At 36.4% G+C, this 19,839-nt stretch overlaps 2 protein-coding genes across 4 annotated transcripts; one reads left to right on the top strand and one right to left on the bottom strand.

The window, feature by feature from the left end:
• Nucleotides 1-8,442: 8,442 nt before the first annotated feature.
• LOC121998803 (DEAD-box ATP-dependent RNA helicase 15-like) lies at nucleotides 8,443-14,533 on the top strand. Of its 2 annotated transcripts, XM_042553864.1 has the most exons (12): nucleotides 8,443-8,604; nucleotides 8,711-8,827; nucleotides 9,511-9,611; nucleotides 10,182-10,354; nucleotides 10,434-10,665; nucleotides 10,805-10,923; nucleotides 11,457-11,513; nucleotides 11,581-11,765; nucleotides 12,349-12,493; nucleotides 12,587-12,670; nucleotides 12,747-12,810; nucleotides 14,230-14,533. In XM_042553864.1, the coding sequence occupies exons 2-12, from the start codon at nucleotides 8,712-8,714 to the stop codon at nucleotides 14,238-14,240; spliced, it is 1,287 nt and encodes a 428-aa protein (XP_042409798.1). In that variant the 5' UTR covers nucleotides 8,443-8,604; nucleotide 8,711; the 3' UTR covers nucleotides 14,241-14,533. The 2 variants fall into 2 exon arrangements, with proteins under 2 accessions (XP_042409798.1, XP_042409799.1); XM_042553865.1 differs by lacking the exon at nucleotides 8,443-8,604 and having other exon boundaries at nucleotides 8,813-8,827; nucleotides 10,070-10,354.
• A 403-nt stretch (nucleotides 14,534-14,936) lies between these two features.
• LOC121998801 (dihydrolipoyllysine-residue acetyltransferase component of acetoin cleaving system-like) lies at nucleotides 14,937-19,435 on the bottom strand. Of its 2 annotated transcripts, XM_042553863.1 has the most exons (10): nucleotides 19,249-19,435; nucleotides 18,945-19,155; nucleotides 18,447-18,529; nucleotides 18,186-18,286; nucleotides 17,296-17,391; nucleotides 17,090-17,143; nucleotides 16,534-16,682; nucleotides 16,320-16,437; nucleotides 16,152-16,239; nucleotides 14,937-15,484 (listed from the first exon to the last, which is right to left on the bottom strand). In XM_042553863.1, exons 1-10 carry the CDS (start codon nucleotides 19,334-19,336, stop codon nucleotides 15,312-15,314), a joined length of 1,161 nt encoding a protein of 386 aa, XP_042409797.1. In that variant the 5' UTR covers nucleotides 19,337-19,435; the 3' UTR covers nucleotides 14,937-15,311. The 2 variants fall into 2 exon arrangements, with proteins under 2 accessions (XP_042409797.1, XP_042409796.1); XM_042553862.1 differs by having other exon boundaries at nucleotides 16,320-16,682.
• Between the last annotated feature and the right edge of the window lie 404 nt (nucleotides 19,436-19,839).

The following is a 19,839-nucleotide window of genomic DNA, read 5'->3' as shown; positions in this document are numbered from 1 at the left end:
CAAACCAGAAAACTATCACCAAAACATATTCCGAAAAAAATTCTTATTAATCTGATAGGAAGGAATATATTTTGGATTCCAAAATCATGCTTGGATTGAATTTTATACATGTCTAACATTTAAATTAATTTAATATTTTTTATTACTTAGAATTGGCTAAATAATTTTTTTCATATAATTTCTATTTGAAATAATTTTGACCCTAATTTTTCTAAGAAAGATAAATTCAATACTCATTTGTAGAAAAAATTTTAAAATTTTTTGACCATTAAATTTTTTTTTTATTAATTGTTTAACATTCGCTCATAATTTACCTCCTCCGTGTTGGCCCTGACATGGGTTGGCGGGGGCTGGGGCCAAGCGTATTCACCTTTTGCTATCATAAATTGTTTAATAAAAATCATATTTTTCCATTTAAAATTATTTCATAGAGTTACTGTTGCAAAATTTATTTTTTTGTGAAAACTTGCCATGTTATCCGTCTAAGAAAATATTTTTAAAATTTTCTAACCATTATTGAATTATATATAAATTATTTATCCAAATAAGAATTTTTAATATTAAAAATTCTCAAAATTTTAATTTTTAAAAATTTATTTTTTTCTACAAAGTTACATGCTTTATTACATTTTCATAAAATATTCAAAAAAATTTAAGTTTAATAACTATTTTTAAGCATTTTTTTTTAAAAAAAATATGGCTTAACATAGAAAAAAATTATTTCTGCTTAAAATAATATAAATTTATAAATTAAAAAATCTAGATGATTGAAACTTAAACTTCCCAATCTTTATTTAGTCAGTTTTTTTTAACCCTTAGACTCTATTTTACATTAATTTCAAAATAATATTCTTGCTCTACCCCCATTTTTAATGTGATCAAAGAGAGAGAATTAGGCTAAGTCTAGGGAGAGGGTAGATTTTTAAAATTTTTGCACAAAATTTCTTATATGCAAAATATGAACTTGCCATTTTTTTTATCTATTTATTGGTTTACCCTAACTTAACTTAGAGTTACTAACATTAAAAAAGGGAGATTGTAAGTACTCCGTTATAGTTTTGATGTGATCAAACCAGGTTAAGTTAGGTCTTGTTATGTTTTGATGCCCTATGTCTAAGTGTGCAGAAACTTAAGAGCACGGGAAGTCGAGCGAAAGACACAGATAGCAAGAAGGACGACACGTGAGAGAGTCGATGGGCTCGGTGCATCTGAGGGATGAGGTGTTGCGGAAGAGTACGCTGGCGGACGAGAAGAAGGCGCACGACGTTTCCGAGGGGCGAGAAGCCAGAGTGAAAGGTTATTCGAGAAGGTCGAAAGATGAGCTCGGGTGAGCCTATTATGAATGGCTGAAATCACCCAAGCGAACAGAACCTGAGCAAGAGCCCAAGCCAAAAAGTCAATAGGATGTTGACTTATGGTCTGGGCGCCTCACCCAGCGAGGGCTGTGTTGACCCGGTCCGGGTGCCCAAAACCCTTCTAGGCACTTGGACCAGAAAGTTTATCCAAACGTTTGCTATCACGATCCGGTACGACGGGGATAAAATTTTATCCCCTCCAGGTGTCTGGAACCCTTCCAGGCACCCCAATCAGGGATATAAATACAACCTTGGTCCAGTAGTTGAAAAATAACACTTGTAAACAATTCCTTTGTCTGTTCTACTACTATTTGAGTTGTCAATGTTGTAAGAAACTTCTCCGCCTGAAGGAGACTTTAATAGTGAGCTCTAATTGACTTGGATTAGCAATCCTCTGATTGCAAACCAAGTAATCCTTTTGTGCCTCTGTCTTTAGTTACTTCTTATTTCTTTTTATAAAAGTGTTTGTTTTAATAAAGCTGTAAAGTTTAAGAAAGGTTAGTTTTTATTTGCAAGGCTATTCACCCCCCTCTAGCCGACCTCCAAGGGACCAACAGGCACCTCCAATGGTACTGATCCTCTTCAAGAACTTTATTGTTCCTCCACTTGAAGGCGCTTCCAATCCCATCCGAGGTGCCTCCAATCCCATCCGAAGTAACTCCAATCAACCCAAGATGCCTTTAATGACTAAAATTTCATCTGCGAAGTTTATCTGTGAGGAGGTGCCTCCATCCATTCAGGGCGCCTCCAATATTGTTCATCCAAGGGGCCCTCTGTAGAAAAATTCTAGAGATTTTAATAAGGTCTTTTAGAGTATTTTTATGCAATTTTTGGAGTTCGTTTGGTATTTTTACCAAGAGGAAGAAGTTTAAAAAAAAAGAAAAAAAAAAGAAAAATGTTAAAGTTGGGTTTTGAACCCAAGACCTCGGGCTTGACCCGAGTCTTAACATAAGTCAGCCAACCAACTGAGCTAAACAAGTTTTGTTTATAATATATGAGATAAGATGTATATGATGTAGAAAATGGTAATGGAGAATAATAGCAAGGAAAATAAGTTGAAGAAGCTGGGTTTCGAACCGAGCTCCTCGGCCCAAGCAAAACTCGGCCCGACCAACCGTGCCATGCTCAATTTGTTAACTAGATGTGAGAACAAATTTATATAAGGTATAGTTAGGAACATTGAAAATAAATCGAAACGAAAAGTACGCGGCTGAGGATTCGAAACCGCAACCCTTGACTTGGTCAAAACCGTAACCAACCAACTCTTCCGCGAGTATTTCGTGAAAAGATAAGGAGCGAAATAGTCTTAAGCCATAAACTTTAGGTTATAAAAGAGGGATAAGTTAGGGATTAATTATCCCGTGACCGAAACCTTTCTCTCCTTCTTCTCTCGCGTCGGCGATTCCTCTCGGGCGAAAAACGCAGCCGAGCTTTAGGGCGTCTCCGGTGGCCGGCCAAAGGCTCATTCAAAGGCTTCTTCATCTCCTTGCGTTCCTCTCGTCGAGGAGGAGCCGTAAGCACAAGGAGGGACCGAAAGCTCGAGTTCTCCGAAGCCCTAGAATTGTTCTCGCCGGCTGTAAGTCCAAGGAACCGATGTAAGTGCTTCCTCACCTGCAGTAGAGTAGCTCCGGGTTCTCGTTCCTTCCTTGCTTTCGAATTTTGCTATGGGGATTTCCGTTTAGAGCTTGTTGCCGTGAGGTTGATTTCTTATGAAACCTGCTGCCGAGAATCTCAAGGAAAGGAATTAATTGGTTTGTCAAGCATATGTTTTGGTTTCTACAGATTTCGAATTTATGCTGTAAGTTTATTTGAGCATAGAAATCATTTCTTTGGTTTCTGCCGTGAGTTTTGGTTAGGGCAGTGTTCTTAAGGGCAGTGTTCTTTTAGCACAGCATTCATTATATGGTGATTTAGAAATTCTGTTCCAACCAATGCCAGAGTATTTTCTCTTACTAAGGAAGAAGCTGGCGGTGCCTCACAATAGTCGCAGAATTATTCTAAGTTCGAGGACGAACTTTTTATAAGGTATGGGGGATTGTAACGACCCAATTTTTCTCATTAGGAGTTCTAAAAGTGCTTTAAAATATTTAGAAATACTTTAGAAAAATTCTAGATATTTTTAGGAATTTATAGAGTATTTTTATGCAATTTTTGGAGTTCGTTTGGTATTTTTACCAAACGAAAGAAGTTTAAAAAATATATATATATATAAAGTGTTAAGGTTGGGTTTTGAACCCTAAACCCTAGACCGAACTAGACCTTAACCAAGGTCAGCCAACCAACTGAGCTAAGCAAGTTTTGTTATAATATAGGGGAATTAAATATAGTTAAGTAGTTGTAAGAAATGAAATTAAAATACCGTTTAAAAAGGAGCCGAGGGCGGCTCGAACCCGAAACCTTCGGGAATCTGACTTTCCAGCGGACCAAGCGAGCACGCTGATATTTCGTGAACAAATCAATCACGAATTGGTCTTAAGCCATAACCCTAGGTTTAGATAACCTAGTAGTAACGGCTCGGCCGACGGTCAACGGTCGACGACCATAGGGTCGCCAAATGGGCCGCCGAATGGGTCGGGTCGTTACAAAAGTAAAAGCACAGTTGCTGGGCCCATGAAGAAGTTGATTATTATTTTGAAGTATTATAAGTATAAGTTTCTGAACAAGTAAAAGAAGTTTCACATAAGTATTAAATAATAAGTCTAAAAGCAAGTGAAATAAGATTCAGAAGATGTTTAGAATTCAGTAAGTTTAGCTTTCTTTATGCTAGCATGATCGTATAGCTTTGCTTTACATGTTTAGTCTTTTAGTATGTTTCTTTTACTAGTAGATGAGCATGAGTAGATTTCCTTTTGAGCATTCAGTTTTAGATTTCAGTATATCCTCATGCATATCGAGATTTTGTGAGTTAGATAGCGCTTACTAAGCAAATTTTGCTTATAGACTACACTTCCTCTTACTGCAGATACAGGAAAGGAAAAGATATAGAAAGGAAGGCGACAAGGTGGCGTGGATGGTGTGTGATGCCAGGACTATGGAAGCCTTGGGACTTAGTTTAAGAATTTATTAAGATTGTCATTTATTAAGAATGTATTAGATGAGTCATTTAGTCTTCCGCTGTTAGTTAATTGTATATTTATTTTGTTTCCGCTATTCATTACTTGCATGATTTGCTTTCATTAAACTGCGTGGTGATGTTATTCCTTTTGTGTGTTTGATATGTGTTCCAGCCGCCTGTGGCTGTGTATATTATGTTATGTATGTCAGTTTAAGGTCACCGGTACAGGGGAGACTCTGTCGGAATTTTTCGGTAGGATTTCCATGTGATTTTTAATCATACCGGTTAAGTAGAGTTAGTAGTTAAGTAACGGTCATCCTTAGAGATTAGTAGTAGTAAGAAGGGTGGTCGTTACAGTTGCACCCTCCATCCAAATGAGGCGCCTCAAGCACTGTTCATCCAAGGTTTATTTTTTACTTAACTCCTGCAAAATTTGTTAGTCCAAAGAAGGAATATCTGCTGAATAGAGTTAGTACACATAATAAAATTATGAATTAAATATACTAGGATATAGTCTTGGTCTAAACTTAGATTTCCAAAATAAATCTAAGTTAGACCAGTGCCTACAATCCCACTAGACTCGTCCTTATTGGATCTCTCTTCTCTAGTTATTTACCTAACTTTACCTACCGAACATCTGATCCTCTAGACTTATTTGGACTTTCTCAGGTCTTTCTTAGTGTCTGATTAACTTGATCGACTAAGACTTGTAAGTACCCCGTGATGGTTTTGATATGATCAACCAAGTCAAGTTAGGTCATATTGTCTTTTGATGCCTTGTGTCTAAGTGTGTAGGAACTTAGGAGCACATGAAGTAGAACAAAAGATGTAGCTAGCGAGAAGGACGACACGCAAGAGAGTTGATGGGCTCGGTGCATCCGAGGGATGAGGCGTTGAGGAAGAGTACGCTGACGGATGAGAAGGAAGCGTACAGCGGTTCCAAGGGACGAGAAACTGGAGCGGAAGGTTGCTCGAGAAGGCCAAAAAATGAGTTCAGGTTAGCCCTATTCCGGATGATCGAAATCACCCAAGCAAGCGGAGCTTAAGCAGAAGCCCAAATGAAAAGTCAACTTACCGTTGACTTTGGTCCAGGCGCTTGGAGCTTATCCGGACGCCCAGACCACTTCGGATGTCGAGGGCACCCTTGAAGGCGCCCTCAGCTGATGAAATTTGACAGCTCCGGGCGCCCGAAGCGAGTCCAGGCGCCCGAACCGCAACACTTATCTCTCACCACGTTGTCGCAATCCATTGCATCGTGAATAAAATTTTATCCACTCCTAAGCGCCCGAAACCCTTTCAAGCGCCCCGATCAGCACTATAAATACAACCCTAATTTCAATAGTTGAAATACAACACTTGTAAACAATATAATTTCTCTTTCTAGTCTACTACTATGTGAGGTGTCCACGTTGTAAGAAGTTACTCCGCCCAAAGGAGGCTTTCATAGTGAGCTTCATTTGCTTTGGATTAGCAATCCCCTGATTGCAAACCAAGTATTCTTTTCTTGCCTCTTTCTTTTAATTACTTAGCTACTTATTTCTTTTTATACAAGTGTTTGTTTTAATCAAGCTATAAGATCGAGAAAGGCTTGAGTTTACATTTCAGGGCTATTAACCCCCTCTATCCGACCGCCAGGGAATCAACAAGACTTACTTGCAATACTGAATTAAGACAATAAATATAAAATAATAAAGTAAAGCAATGCTAACATATTTCAAGATTTGTTGGTCCGGTCAACCATGCGAGGTTGACTATAAACCATTCGATCACACATGCTTGGAGTTTGCTTCTTTAAGACTTATCATTACCTAGGTTAACTCTCCTTAGGATTTTCCATTACTTAAATTCACTCACTAAGATTTTCACCACCTAACTTCACTCACTAGTTTCACTGAGTATAACTTTCACCGCCTAACTTCACTCACCGAGAATTTCATCACCTAGCTTTACTTACTAGGGTCTAGCTTTATTTACTAGGACTTTTACTGCCTGTCTTCACTCACCAAGACATCCACCACCTAGCTTCACTCATTAAGACCTTTACTGCCTGACTTCATTCATCAGGACTTTCTTTTGTCTAACCTTCAATTAGGACTAGTCACTCAGTAGACTTCTCACCTACCTAACCTCCGATTAGGACTACCCCTGTTAGTCATCTAGTCCTAACTAGATTTTTCTCTTCCAAATATCAAGTCCTGTTTGGATTAACCCTTGGTCAAACTGACCAAACTTAGGTACATTGTCAAATATTGAAACCCTAGAGGCTGATTGCACCAACAATTTCAATACAAATAAATTAATATCGAAAAAATGAATTACATAAATGAAAAAAATAATAAATTTTATAAATATCATCTTTAAAATATTCACTACATACCATATTTTTTTAAATACTTTCATAAAATTTAAAATATAATTTAAGTTGATTTTTTGTCATCCCATTAGTATCCTTCATAAAGATTTCATACTCCTCTATTGTCATCTCGTGCTTTTGCTTCTTAATTCGTTCTCTTTATAATTCTTTAATTTTTTCCACACATTAACAACTCTCATATCGTCTATGCCTCTAATTTTGAATTTATCCATCCTTTTTGTTGCCTTTTGCCCCATCGGATGAATATAAACTTCGTAATAATCTACGTCAATAGGAGTATCTGGATTGGATGAGAATGTGTATTATGTACCCCTTGATTCTAAGGTCTTAGATTGTTTGTTAGCATGATGACAAGCTTTTTGTGAAGCATATTTCTCACAATCTATGAGAACTTGCCAAATATGTTCATAGTTGAAGAATTTATTGTAATGATTTTTCTATCACATTTATGTGCTCTCATGAGCATATTCTCATCGTTCCACCCACTTTCATGATATGCATAAAAGTTATTGTATATAACTATAAATTCATTCACCATTGGATGAAGCTTGTAGAAATGCGATTTTAACTTTTCCCAAAGTTGCTCCACAAATTCATCAGACCGATACTTATTGTAGTAATCCGCAATTCGTTTCCAAAAAGTTTGTTCCTTTTAACTATTATCGATGATTGGATCAGTGCTAATATTGATCCATGCACTTACAAGGTGTATCTCTTCGTCTATTGACAACTTGACTCGTTTGGTGTCATGCACACGCAAACCCACTTCATTACCCAACTCTGGAATCTCATATAGTGTTACTGATTATTTGTCGGTCCCAGATACGTCTATGCTAGCCGACGACCTTGATTCGTTCGAGAGCATGAATGATGGTTGTAGAGAAGAAATTTCATAAGAAGGGGGTGACTTTACGAATTGGTTTGCCATGGATTGTCAATATTCGGGAGGGTACATATAAAATGGAGGTTGAGGGACGTTATTCAGAGGAGTCGACAAGTTTTAAGAACTTTAAAAATTTGGAGAAAATTATGGGATGTATGGAATATTTGAAAAAATTTTATGGTAGTTTATGGAAGTAGAGAATTGAGAATATTAAATATCAAGATAATTGCATGAACTTTGCGAAGTTGTATTCTCAAAATTGAAAAAAATTCTAAAAAAATTAGTATACTTTGGATCTATTCCGTAAGAATGAAAGATGAAATAGATTAAAAAAAAAATAAGATAATGATAAGAATGGATGGCTTAATTGAATGTAGGATCAATCAGAAAAAGTTAGAAGAGAAGAAAAGCTGACAGCCGGTCAAACAGAGTTCCATTTGGGAAAACCTCTATTGGGATGTCCTAAATAAGGGAGCGAACATATGGCCCAAATTGTAGGTAAATAATACAGTAGGTAATATATGTTTGGGCCTTCGTCGTCTCGGCCCATTTGTTTTATGGGCCATTCAAAAACAACACATTGGATGCACGTGATTCAAGTGGATCCGAAATGATTCTGCTGCATCGGAACAATCTCGTCCGTTAAAATCTCTCACACTACTCCAGTTTCTTAATCAACGGTGGGGCTGCTGAGATCACGCCGCTCTCGTTCGCCACTCATCCAGGCCGCCATTGGATCGGCTTCGTCAACCCTTTATTATCCAACTTTCCCCTCTCCTCTACTCCTCCCATTCATCCTCCAAACCCTAGCCTCCTCGGATCTCTCCCATTTAGGATATTTTCTCAAAACCCTCGTCGTCCTGCTTTCTATTTTTCTCCTGATTTGTTTCTCTTGCAGACTCTATCTAGCTCCACTTTCCAGTTTTCGTCTGCCAAGGTGATTCTTTTCGTTTTCATTTTAGTTTTTTGGTGCGACTGATGCGTTTTCGTTGTAGATTTTGATATTATATTGTCCTGATCTTTTTAATCTTGATGCGATATAGTATGGGGGAAGCCAAGGATAACGATGTTTACGAGGAGGAGCTCCTGGACTACGAAGAGGAGGAAGAGAAAGCTCCGGATTCGGTCGCTGCCAAGGTTTCCGGTGAAGCAGTGAAAAAGTAAGAACGGATATTTACCAGTCTTCCGCTATTTTTTTTTTGTCTTTATTTTTTTCACTTCATATTCATGGCGTGGTTCATACTGTATAAAGGGTTTTTCTTTGTTGTGGGTTTTTTTTTCGTCGTTACGATTTCAATCAATTAGTTGTTTTTTTGTGGTTTGTTTATTGCACGTTTATAGTTATGGTCTGCTTAAAAATTTCCTCATTCCAAGGATTTTCTCTAGTCAGAAACTTCGTTTTATTCTAGATCTAGCGCTGACGTTCTTTGTTTTCCGTTTTCCCGTTCTGTACATATTTTCATGCAAAGCTAGATTTTTTTAATCAAATTGAATTATATAATAAGTTTATTAGGACAGAAATGCTCATGAATCTAACAACTTAGAGTTGTTACTATTCCTGTGTGGCCGCTATGTTATGCACATACTTTCTCTGAAGCTGGAGCAGACGAATTCTATTTTTCATCCTCACTGTACATTATTGGATGCGATAAATGTTTTTTTTTCTCTTCCCTTAACTCAAGTTCCATTAGATTTATCTTCGTGGTTTTTCTAACTTATATCTTTCTGTAGCGTCTATTTTATTATTGTCGCATAATTTTGTTTTCTTTTTTAGTCTGGGTCTATTTCCACAAAATTTATACAAAAGGTGAATAATGTTTACTAACTATGATAAAACGTACAGGGGTTACGTTGGGATTCACAGTTCCGGATTCAGAGACTTTCTGTTGAAGCCAGAACTCCTTCGTGCTATCGTTGATTGTGGTTTTGAGCATCCTTCCGAAGGCAAGATACATATTTTTAAATGTACATATTTTTAATTTTAGAGAAATGTTGGTATGGAAAATTTTGATTGGTTCCTGAACCACTGTTGAATAGCTCAGCATTTTAGATTTAGTTTTCCGTCAGATGTTTGGACACTCCAATTCACTTAGTAGTTGCATCTAATTTGTTAAAATCAATTTTGGTCTTTAAAGTTTGTTCATAATATAAAATATCTTCTAGTACAAAAGAAAGCATTGTGTTGGCAATAGTTCAATTTCATCTTAGGCGGATGAGGTAATCATTGAAATTATATGGAAGTGGATAGATTCAATTAAAGTACTAGAACTGTAGACTTGTCCTCTGCTCATTTTACTTTCTTAATTTGAGAGCAAATCAGGAGAAACCCTATTTAAATTTAAATAGATATCTCGTTTCATCATCGAGTGGATAGATGCATAAATCTTTATGGTATTTTGCAGGTAAAGATCACTTGCATGTTTCTCAGTTTGGTGGAGAATAGGGTAAACCTTTCCATTAAAGGATCCAGAAGATTATTTTTTACTTACTGGGGTACTCCTCAATTTTCATCAGTACAACATGAATGTATTCCACAAGCTATTCTGGGAATGGATGTTATTTGTCAAGCAAAGTCTGGAATGGGTAAAACGGCGGTTTTTGTACTTTCTACTCTTCAGCAAATTGAGCCAACAGCAGGCCAAGTTGCTGCACTTGTGATGTGTCATACAAGAGAATTGGCCTTCCAGGTTTGATTTTATTTTTAAAGAATGATTTCTGTTGATTTTGGTGGTTCTAGAATTTTGCTTCATATTTATATTTGCGCAGATTTGCCATGAGTTTGAGCGATTCAGCACGTACTTACCAGACATCAAGATTGCTGTATTCTATGGGGGAGTTCACATCATGAAGCACAAGGACATTTTAAAGAATGATTGCCCACATATAGTAGTTGGCACACCAGGAAGAGTGTTTGCATTGGCAAGAGATAAAGATCTTAATTTGAAGAATGTGAGGCATTTTATTCTTGATGAATGCGATAAGATGCTGGAGTCACTTGGTATTGCATGATGACATTCAACTTTCTTTTTAACAATTTTTCTGTAGTAATCTGACTTCTATCTATTTACATTTATTTTATCTCTTATGTTCACTTAGATTATGGTATTTCTTTACACTGGTTTACCCTTTTTTTGTAGACATGCGGAGAGATGTACAGGAAATTTTCAAACTGACACCGCACGACAAACAAGTCATGATGTTTTCAGCTACTCTCAGCAAGGAGATACGCCCTGTCTGCAAGAAATTCATGCAAGATGTAATGTCATAGAAGTTTTGAGTTCTTTCTTCTGATTTATTTCTGGCTTCTACCTTTGAATCACATTTAGTTTGTTCCTGGTCAGCAGGCATCCGAGCTACTTAAATATTACTAATCTTATAGTTAGATGCAGATTGGAAAGTATGTTTTGAGTAGTATGAGGTCCAGGTCTTGTAGCATTCAACCCTCCCTCAAAACTATACCAAACACTTTCTTGAGTATCATCCTTCATCCAACTCTTGGGCTTTAAGGATTTTATGTCCCTTGTGAGTGGATACTTGTTTGGGTTCCTTGGTACATATTCCTTCTTCTGAATGATGGGGTATGTATAGTAGATGATGTTCGTTGGGCTTTCTTTATGTATTTGGGGCAGGTTAGGAAGGTCAATCTGTGTGGATTGACAATTCCATTGGTATGGCTAACTATTTAGCACAAAGCTACAGCGCTGTCAGTATCATTCAAATGCTACTGGAGTCAGTTAGCCTGAAGAGAAGACCCTAATCCTCTTTCATCTGACGTTTCTTGCCTTTCAGCCTATGGAAATATATGTTGACGATGAGGCCAAGCTAACACTTCATGGTCTAGTACAGGTATTATACCAACTTTCTCTGATTATTCTGCTGTTCATTCGTCACTAAATGTTGGTCATTGTTTCAGCATTACATCAAATTGACTGAGTTGGAAAAGAATCGGAAGCTGAATGATCTTTTGGATGCACTGGACTTCAATCAAGTAGTGATTTTTGTGAAAAGTGTGAGCCGTGCAGCTGAGCTGAACAAGTTACTTGTAGAATGCAATTTTCCATCGATCTGTATACACTCTGGCATGTCACAGGAAGAAAGGTATGCGTTTGTGAGATTATTAGTTACACTTTCTGGAGTACTCGTTTTACATTTTTTTTTCAGTTACATGTTTTTAACGATGCTTGAATGAATTCTATTACCACAAGTAAAAAAAACTCATTGAAAAATTTATATTGGACACTATCCTTGAATATTTTTGCACTGAAACATGTCATGATTAACACCAGCATGTCTGTTGTGCTTCACAATAGATTGGTTTTAAATGTGATTTTTCTACATCCCCTCCCCTCCCCTCCCTTCAAACCTCTTGTCTATCTGTTTTCATAAAATTCTTTTCCTAATACAGATCTCAACCATCTCTCTGCTAAACTTTTAAATGCCTTCTTCCTAACATCCAACTGTCATGGTGACATATCAGTATCTCCATCAAGATCATCTATGCCTTTCCATACTCTTCGCTCCCTAATGACTCTGGGATTTTTATTAAAAGTCTTTCTGTTCCATAATTTCTGTTCAAGGACATTCTGAGTCTTCTGTTAGTCTATAAAGTTATGGACGTACAAGCTTATTTCCCTGTGTATCAGATGTCGATAAGTAAAAATGAGAAATTTCTTTCTTGCAGGTTGACAAAGTACAAGAACTTTAAGGAAGGGCTCAAAAGAATTCTTGTTGCTACAGATCTGGTTGGGAGAGGAATTGATATTGAACGGGTTAACATCGTGATTAATTATGATATGCCAGATTCTGCTGACACATACTTGCACAGGGTAATATTCCTTAGATTTAGCCCTTAATTAAAGGGAAGTGAATTTTTGTCAGTTTGCTAGTCTCGTATCTGATTTAGAAATGTTCTTCTTCAGGTTGGAAGAGCTGGTCGATTTGGAACTAAAGGACTTGCTATTACATTTGTTTCATCGGCAGCTGATTCTGATGTCCTTAATCAGGTTAGTTTGCTGCTAGTTCATTGAAAGTCTCCTGTGATTTGATTAAAACTGGTCAATGTATTGCTGTTACATGAAGGTGCAAGAGAGGTTTGAAGTAGACATAAAAGAGCTGCCTGAGCAGATAGACACTTCAACGTACAGTAAGTTATACATTCTGTAATAATAAATTTCTGATGCGTCAGTTCCTTGATCAAACAATGAACTTATGAATAACATTTTATACAATTCCGGAGAGGGAAAGAAAGCTCGCTAGAAGTCAATGTTGATATCTATTAGAACTTAATTTCAACCATTAAATAAAGATTGAATTCTATGATATAATAAATAGGATAAAGAATAAGTGGTCAAAATGGATATACCTCATTGCCTGATCATAGTACAATATACTACTGGATTGATGAAGATCACATTCACTTTGGATAATTATGCATCAAAATTGACCCAAAAGTGACAACTCTTCATTTATGATGATCATAGTGTTAGCAAAGGTTTAGCTCATCAATCCGTTCATGTGGTTGAGTTTGAGTCAAGATAATGTTTAATTGTTTACTTTAGGCTTAGTATTGCTAAAGGAATGTGTTCGCCATGCCACCAAATTCTAGCAATTATAGGACATACTTTTAATAAAGATAATAATTCATTATTTGAGCTTTGTAATTGATGTGCATAGCCCATCTACTCACCAAACTATAGGGAGGGCATTACAGAAGGTAATAATTTGTAATTAGTCTGTAATACTACCGGGTTGAATTTATTTGTTCATCCACAACAATTTTTTGGTTGATGTACCACAAAGGTATGAGTTGATTGTTTGTGCTAAGATAACTAAGGCTAGTCCTCGAGGCCTTGTACTTACTAGAATCAAATGACAACAATTTGTTGAATATAATAGTTCATGGCTCTTGCTATTGTATTTGTAATTGTTGTGGCCACCAGGCCAACCTTCACGATAATCAAGAGAGATTTCGAACGAAGGTGTTTTTTTTTTTTTCAAGTAGTATGTGTTGTTAAGTTCATCAAGCTTACATAATTACACAGTAAGCTTTAAGCAGCAATAGCTCATCATTCTGGATGAATATAGTAAATATAATTTGCTGAGCCACCAGATCATTCACTAAGTTATTGCCATCACAACTTATCTTGTCTGCTATGTATACAATCACAATTGGTTAGGCCTACAAGAGTATTTAGTTTATATAGTGGTGGTCCGACTTGAGTCACTTGACGTGATAATAATAGTCTTGTTATTTGGGTATTATTTGGACTAGGAACATATAAAGAATTTTGGTGGTTTGAGAAAGTGGGGAAAGCCTGTCATATTTTGAACATTGGAAAAATGCAGTTTTGTGAAGAATGAAGCTATAAAGTTGAGGCAAAATAGGAAAACCTTGTAAACTTGTCTATGTTTTTCAAGAAAAATTTTAGAAATAATCTATTGGTGTAAAGAGGAAATGTCTACCTGATTAATATTTATTTTTTTTTTGTTAGATGGACAAATGCGATTACATATGGAATTATTTTTTTTTTCCCCTCTGAACAATTCTTCTGTGTTTTTGTAGTGCCTTCGTGATAAGCTTTCGCAGGAAAGGCTCTCCATCGATTTGTAGGAAGGGTCCATGGGCTTTGCTGTGTTGGATTCCTACTCGTGTCTGGCAGAGTTGTAGAACTTGTACTGTTAAAGATTAGACCATATTTTAGCCACTCACACCCTTGTGTTGGACCAGTGTGGTTGATGTTCTAGAGTTTATAATTCTCTCGTCTAATCCGTAATTATTTACCTTGTCATGTCAGTTCTATCTTTTTAATGTATTCTAAGTGTTCTAATTTCGAATATTATTTATTCCATGGAGGGAGATCGACGTAGCTGACCTTGTATGGTTGGAATGATATTTTAGGTTTTGTTTTTTCATCCTTTCTTTTTTATCTTCTAATACGTAACATTTCTTTATAAACTTTTTCCTATTTTGTATACATCCTTATCTATTTACAACAGCATCATTGATCACGGGCGGGCATCGTAGGTTCATACAAAGTTGTCAGTAGATCTGGGTTGATTTTCAGCAGTTGCGGAATATTGTGTTGATTGTCTTAATCCTTTTTAACACAAACTGTTATCCTTGAATAACTATCAAGTTATTCGTGATTTATTTCTCACTCAAACAGTTGTGGGTCATACTAAAAGAATCCAAGTGATAGTTTTGCATTTTTTTACTGTCAACATAAGTATTGGGTTGGTACAGTTGGTGTTTGTATGAGTATATTCGACTGATAGAAAATGTCTTCCTGGATGTTTTTAATTTCCCTCAACAAAGAGATACAGAAGATTATTCAAGAATTGCCTCTAAACTATAGGGGAAAAAATTATTCTTGCACTCGAACACAAGGTTTGGGTGTTCATGTAGAGTCTTCTCTGGTTGAACTATAGATGATTATGATGACCAGAACATAGTAAGTAGATCAAAGTGATCAAGAACTTGACAAAAACAAAAAATAGACACAAGGAATGGAACCTCCAGGCATGCAGACCCACTATTACAGGGGCCTTTATGCGGTTTAAAGGCAAGGCTCTCCGACATACTAGTTCTGTCCCAAAAGAAGCATATATGTTACCTGCCCCATGGGCTTCAGTTCTATTTCTGGACTAAGAATTGCAAGATGCAACTCTAACAGTTCTCGTGCTTGTGAAAAGGTTCCTCAAATGCTCATATCCCATAAGGAAAATTCCAACGACATAAAGGAAGCCAAGTTGCAACTTCCCGAGCAATCGATAAACTATCAGTAGACTACTTAACAAGCCACGGATTGAGAGAAAACCTGCAAATGGAATAGGCAAGTTAAAGTATTAAGTCAGTCACCCCCAAGGATATATATGAGCATTTTACCTAAAAGTGTCGTTCATGATTGGTACACCAAAACAGTCTTATAGGTTTTTTTTTCAAATGAAAAGATGCTTCAGATCTATTCTATAGATATTTTCTCTATATGATTGGAGCTTACAATTTTTATAATAGCTAAATTCAGGAATAAATTTATAAATCAGATTACAAAGTGAAAAGGGGACAAAAAATTGACGCAGAATGATTTACAAAACAATTTATGACAAGATCTAGGGGTGAAAGAAAGCATTTTGCATATTTGTAAACCTAAAAACTAATTAAATAACTTTTTTTATTTAAACTGTGCTATGAAAAATGACACAAAATGTGCCACGAGCTAATTTAGCTGCTTCAGCAAAGATTCAGGTCAAAAAATAAAATTTTCAAATTGTGAAATCCAGTGAAATCTAAGATAAATTCATCATTTTCACTGTGTAAATTAATTTGCAAATTCGCTTGCAAATGGGAAAAAAAATATAATCACAGCCAGAGATATTATGGGAGGAAAAATAATAGATATGCATGGGTATTTATATAGTTTTGATGAATAGTAGAGAGAGTTTTTTTGGCAAAATTCTCTATATAAATGCTAAGGTTATGGATACCTGTTTGTCTTTCTGGAATATAATACCATTCTTCAGGCTTCTGCTTGGATTTTGAAGCATTTATTAGATTCATGAGAGCCTGATTAACCTGTGAAAAGAACATTATCTTCACTAATAGATAGTTAAGTTTAAAGTTTTATATTTTTTATTATTATGGATGATGAATACCTCATCTGTCCTTTCATGTGTCACTAAATGCCCAGCTTGAAGTTCCACCATTCGGGTAGATGGTTGAAGCATCTTGGCCAGCTTCCTTGCATGATCTAATTGAGCAATAATATCATACCTAACATGTATCGTTGCATAGGAATTAGGTTTCTCTCTACTTTTCAAAAGAGAAAAATAGCACAAGAAGAGATGAGTAAGCTTGTCCAGTACCAACCTGCCATGGATAACTGAAATGAGAAACCGAGATGATCGAATTGTGTCAAGCTCCTTTGCTGTCATTTTATGTTTCCAGCAAGCATTGACTTGGCCTTCAAAGCCACAGTTGGATTGCATCCCGGCTGATGATATAGCTTTTACATACTCCTGAAATGCCAAAGTGGTATAAGAATTATCGTAAAAGTACAACAATAATAAATATGCAAAAGAAAGGTGTATCAGTCAAGGATTGTCTATAGAAATTACCAGCTTAATCAGTATGAAGATAGGAATTATTTAAAGATGAAAGAAAGAATCTAAACTTATATAATATTCACGGTAGAGGAGCATAAATTTTATGTTGAAAATTGTCAATGACATGAAGTTTTTTGAAGCCAGACTAGAACGATTCTTTCAGAACTAAACTTTATTTGAGAACTCATACTTCGTGCTTGTAAAGACTATCATGGTTCCTTTCATCTAATCCACATTCTTGAGAACAGATTTATATGGCCAAACCATCATAATTTTTCATTAACATAACTGCATGAGATCAAATTGCCAACACCACTTACTTGGTAAAGGATCTCTCTTCTCGTATGCAATCCAACATATTCGTTAAGATATTCCTATACAACACAAAGCACAAACTCAATTTATTGATTATACTGTCAATAGATTTGGGAATAATGGGAAAACAAGAAGCTGTACAATTACTTTGAAACAAAATAATTTTCCTATCTTTTAGTTGAATGTGGAAATTATTTTCATGTCGACTAACCTTCGTGTAATGGGTCTCCAAATCAACGGTAGCTCTTTGCTCTGGAGTTTTTGCTCTCAAAAAACGATATGCAAGGGATATAATTTGTCGATCAATCTGCATAAAAGGCAATAGATATTTTGACTAAGTTATCACGGATGCATGCACATTCACACAGACAATAATAATAATAATAATAATAATAATAATAATAATAATGTGGAAAACAAAGTACCAAAATAAAGGTACAATTCATTTAAACTGTCCTAGACGAAATGCTACCGATCAAATCTTCAAAAACTAAGATATCTAGAGAGAAGTTGAAGAATTACCGTGAATCCTTCAAGATCATTATGGAAGCAATCCACTCCAACCAAAAAAAAGTTGACTGTAAACACACATTGGTCTTTGCTTAAGATTCGTGCCAAGCAATAATCATGCAGGAAAGAATTGATTAAAGTTCTGAGGATTTTTTTTTTTTCTACATTGAGTTATTATCCCAATTAGTCTACCCTTAGAACACGAACTTTCAGGCTATTGAGGGTCATCTAACTTGATTGATCGTTTCACTGAATCTGAACCTAGAAGTTTTAAGTCAGCTATGTCATAAAGTATATCGTACCGTTGTCCACATTATACATTTACCTGTTCAACTCTGAAGTATCTTACCTAACTGGGCACATAAATGAAAGCTTGAAAATTCATCTGCTCTTATGAAACATTCAGCTAGGAAAAAGAAGAATTGATAAACTCTTAAATGTTTATTCTCTGTTTCCATCAACTAATTAGTAGTGGGTATGTAATGGCATTTTGTATCATCCTAACACAAACAAGCTATACGTTAACAAACAAACCACCCATGAAGTGAAAACAAGAAGCAAGAAAATCAAGATACATGTCAACAAACCAACCTTTGGAAAGCACTCAAAACCACCTCCAGTGACATTGAGCAAAGCCAATGAACAAATCCGCTCTGGTGCTAATGCTGCCAATTTGCAAGCTATCATTGCACCTGATTCCAATCAGCATAGATTTATAAGTTTAGGTGAGTATGCCAAGAGTCTCATCTTGCCTATCCAATTTAATAAAATTCGATATGTATTAGCAGTAAGGTCACTTCAGTTAAGTAAAGGTCAAAATGGTACAGAATGAAAGATAGCGAGTCAACTAACCCATTGAATGACCGAACACGTGAGCCTTTTTCCAAACTAGATGATCCAATAGGGCAAGTGCATCTTTCGCCATTATAGTGGTTCTGAAATACAAGAAATTTTGTAAAAAATTTAACAGATTCGCATCGATATACATTCTTCAATAAGAAATTTAAGATTCTATGACTAGATACTGGTGGCAATCTATTTGTCAAACTATTAGGCAAGCAACCAGAGAAAATTCTGAAATCGAAAAGTAAACCAAGTGGTTAATATCTTGCAGATTTGTGCGTCTACTTGCTGATTTGGAGTTGAAAATTCTTTTTTCTCCAAAGGATAGGAAGAATAAAATTAGAAAAGATCAAAGGAGGGGGAAAAAAAGCACGATAAAGCATTCTAATTTCTAAGAACTTCCAACAGATGAAATAAAGTTCGAGCCTGGCATTACAATAACGATGCCCTCCGAACACAGAAGTAGTAACATTACCACAAGAATGAGTAGCAGAGCAAGAAGCATACGTGTATTGGGATTTTTTCATGGGTACTGAGCTCTCGCCCACCCCACGATTGTCGAAGCAGCAAACCTCGATCCCACTCTGCGACTCCTCATCATCGCCATCCAAGTTCCCATCGCCATCGATAGACGCTGCTTCCTCCTCATCGTTGGGTTCAATCGCGCCCGTCAACCCCTTGATCTGGGGTTCCCACGAATCATGCGTCGCTGCCAATCCTTCACAAAAACAAAACAAAACAAAAAAAAAAAAACGATCGCCATTCAAAACACTGATCTATTGGAAAAGCAAACAACAATCCTAAAACCTACCAATGATCAGGAGGACTTTGGTGTTCCCGTGGCCAAATCTCCTGTAGAAAATCCTGGTACCATCCTCGCTCGATCCGCAAAAAGGCATTTCTATTCTCTACACAATTAATTACTCACTCGTTGATTTCCTTCGGAAATCGGAGAATTTGATCACCTAAGAAGAGAAGAGGAGTGAGACGATCGAGGGGGCGGTGAGCGAAGGGATCAGTGATCTGCATTATAAAGGTTCCCGGCGTCGAATGGGGCCAAAAGATCCCGCCCGTCCCAAAGCACGGGAGCCGCCAACCGTCCATCATTTCGTGATCCGCGGCGATTTACCGTCCGATTAGGGAATCACATTCCCAGTTCACGACGTGGTGTGTTATTAAAACGCTGGTATTAATTAATTATAACAATTGAATATTCAAAAATTCCAGCTTCAACAATGTGAAACATTGACCAGACTTGGTCCGTCGAATTACTTTTGACTTTTCAAAGGATCAATTATGTCTGTCCTTTTATTGACAATTAACATTAAATTTATGGTAGGCCAGAAAGCGGTTCGTTGATAGCACCGGCCCATGTTACAAATGGGATAGATTGATTTGTGAA

The sequence above is a fragment of the Zingiber officinale genome, chromosome 6A (genome assembly GCF_018446385.1).
Source record: "Zingiber officinale cultivar Zhangliang chromosome 6A, Zo_v1.1, whole genome shotgun sequence".
Taxonomy (NCBI): Eukaryota; Viridiplantae; Streptophyta; class Magnoliopsida; order Zingiberales; family Zingiberaceae; genus Zingiber; species Zingiber officinale.
This window is presented reverse-complemented; position numbering and strand designations above follow the sequence as displayed.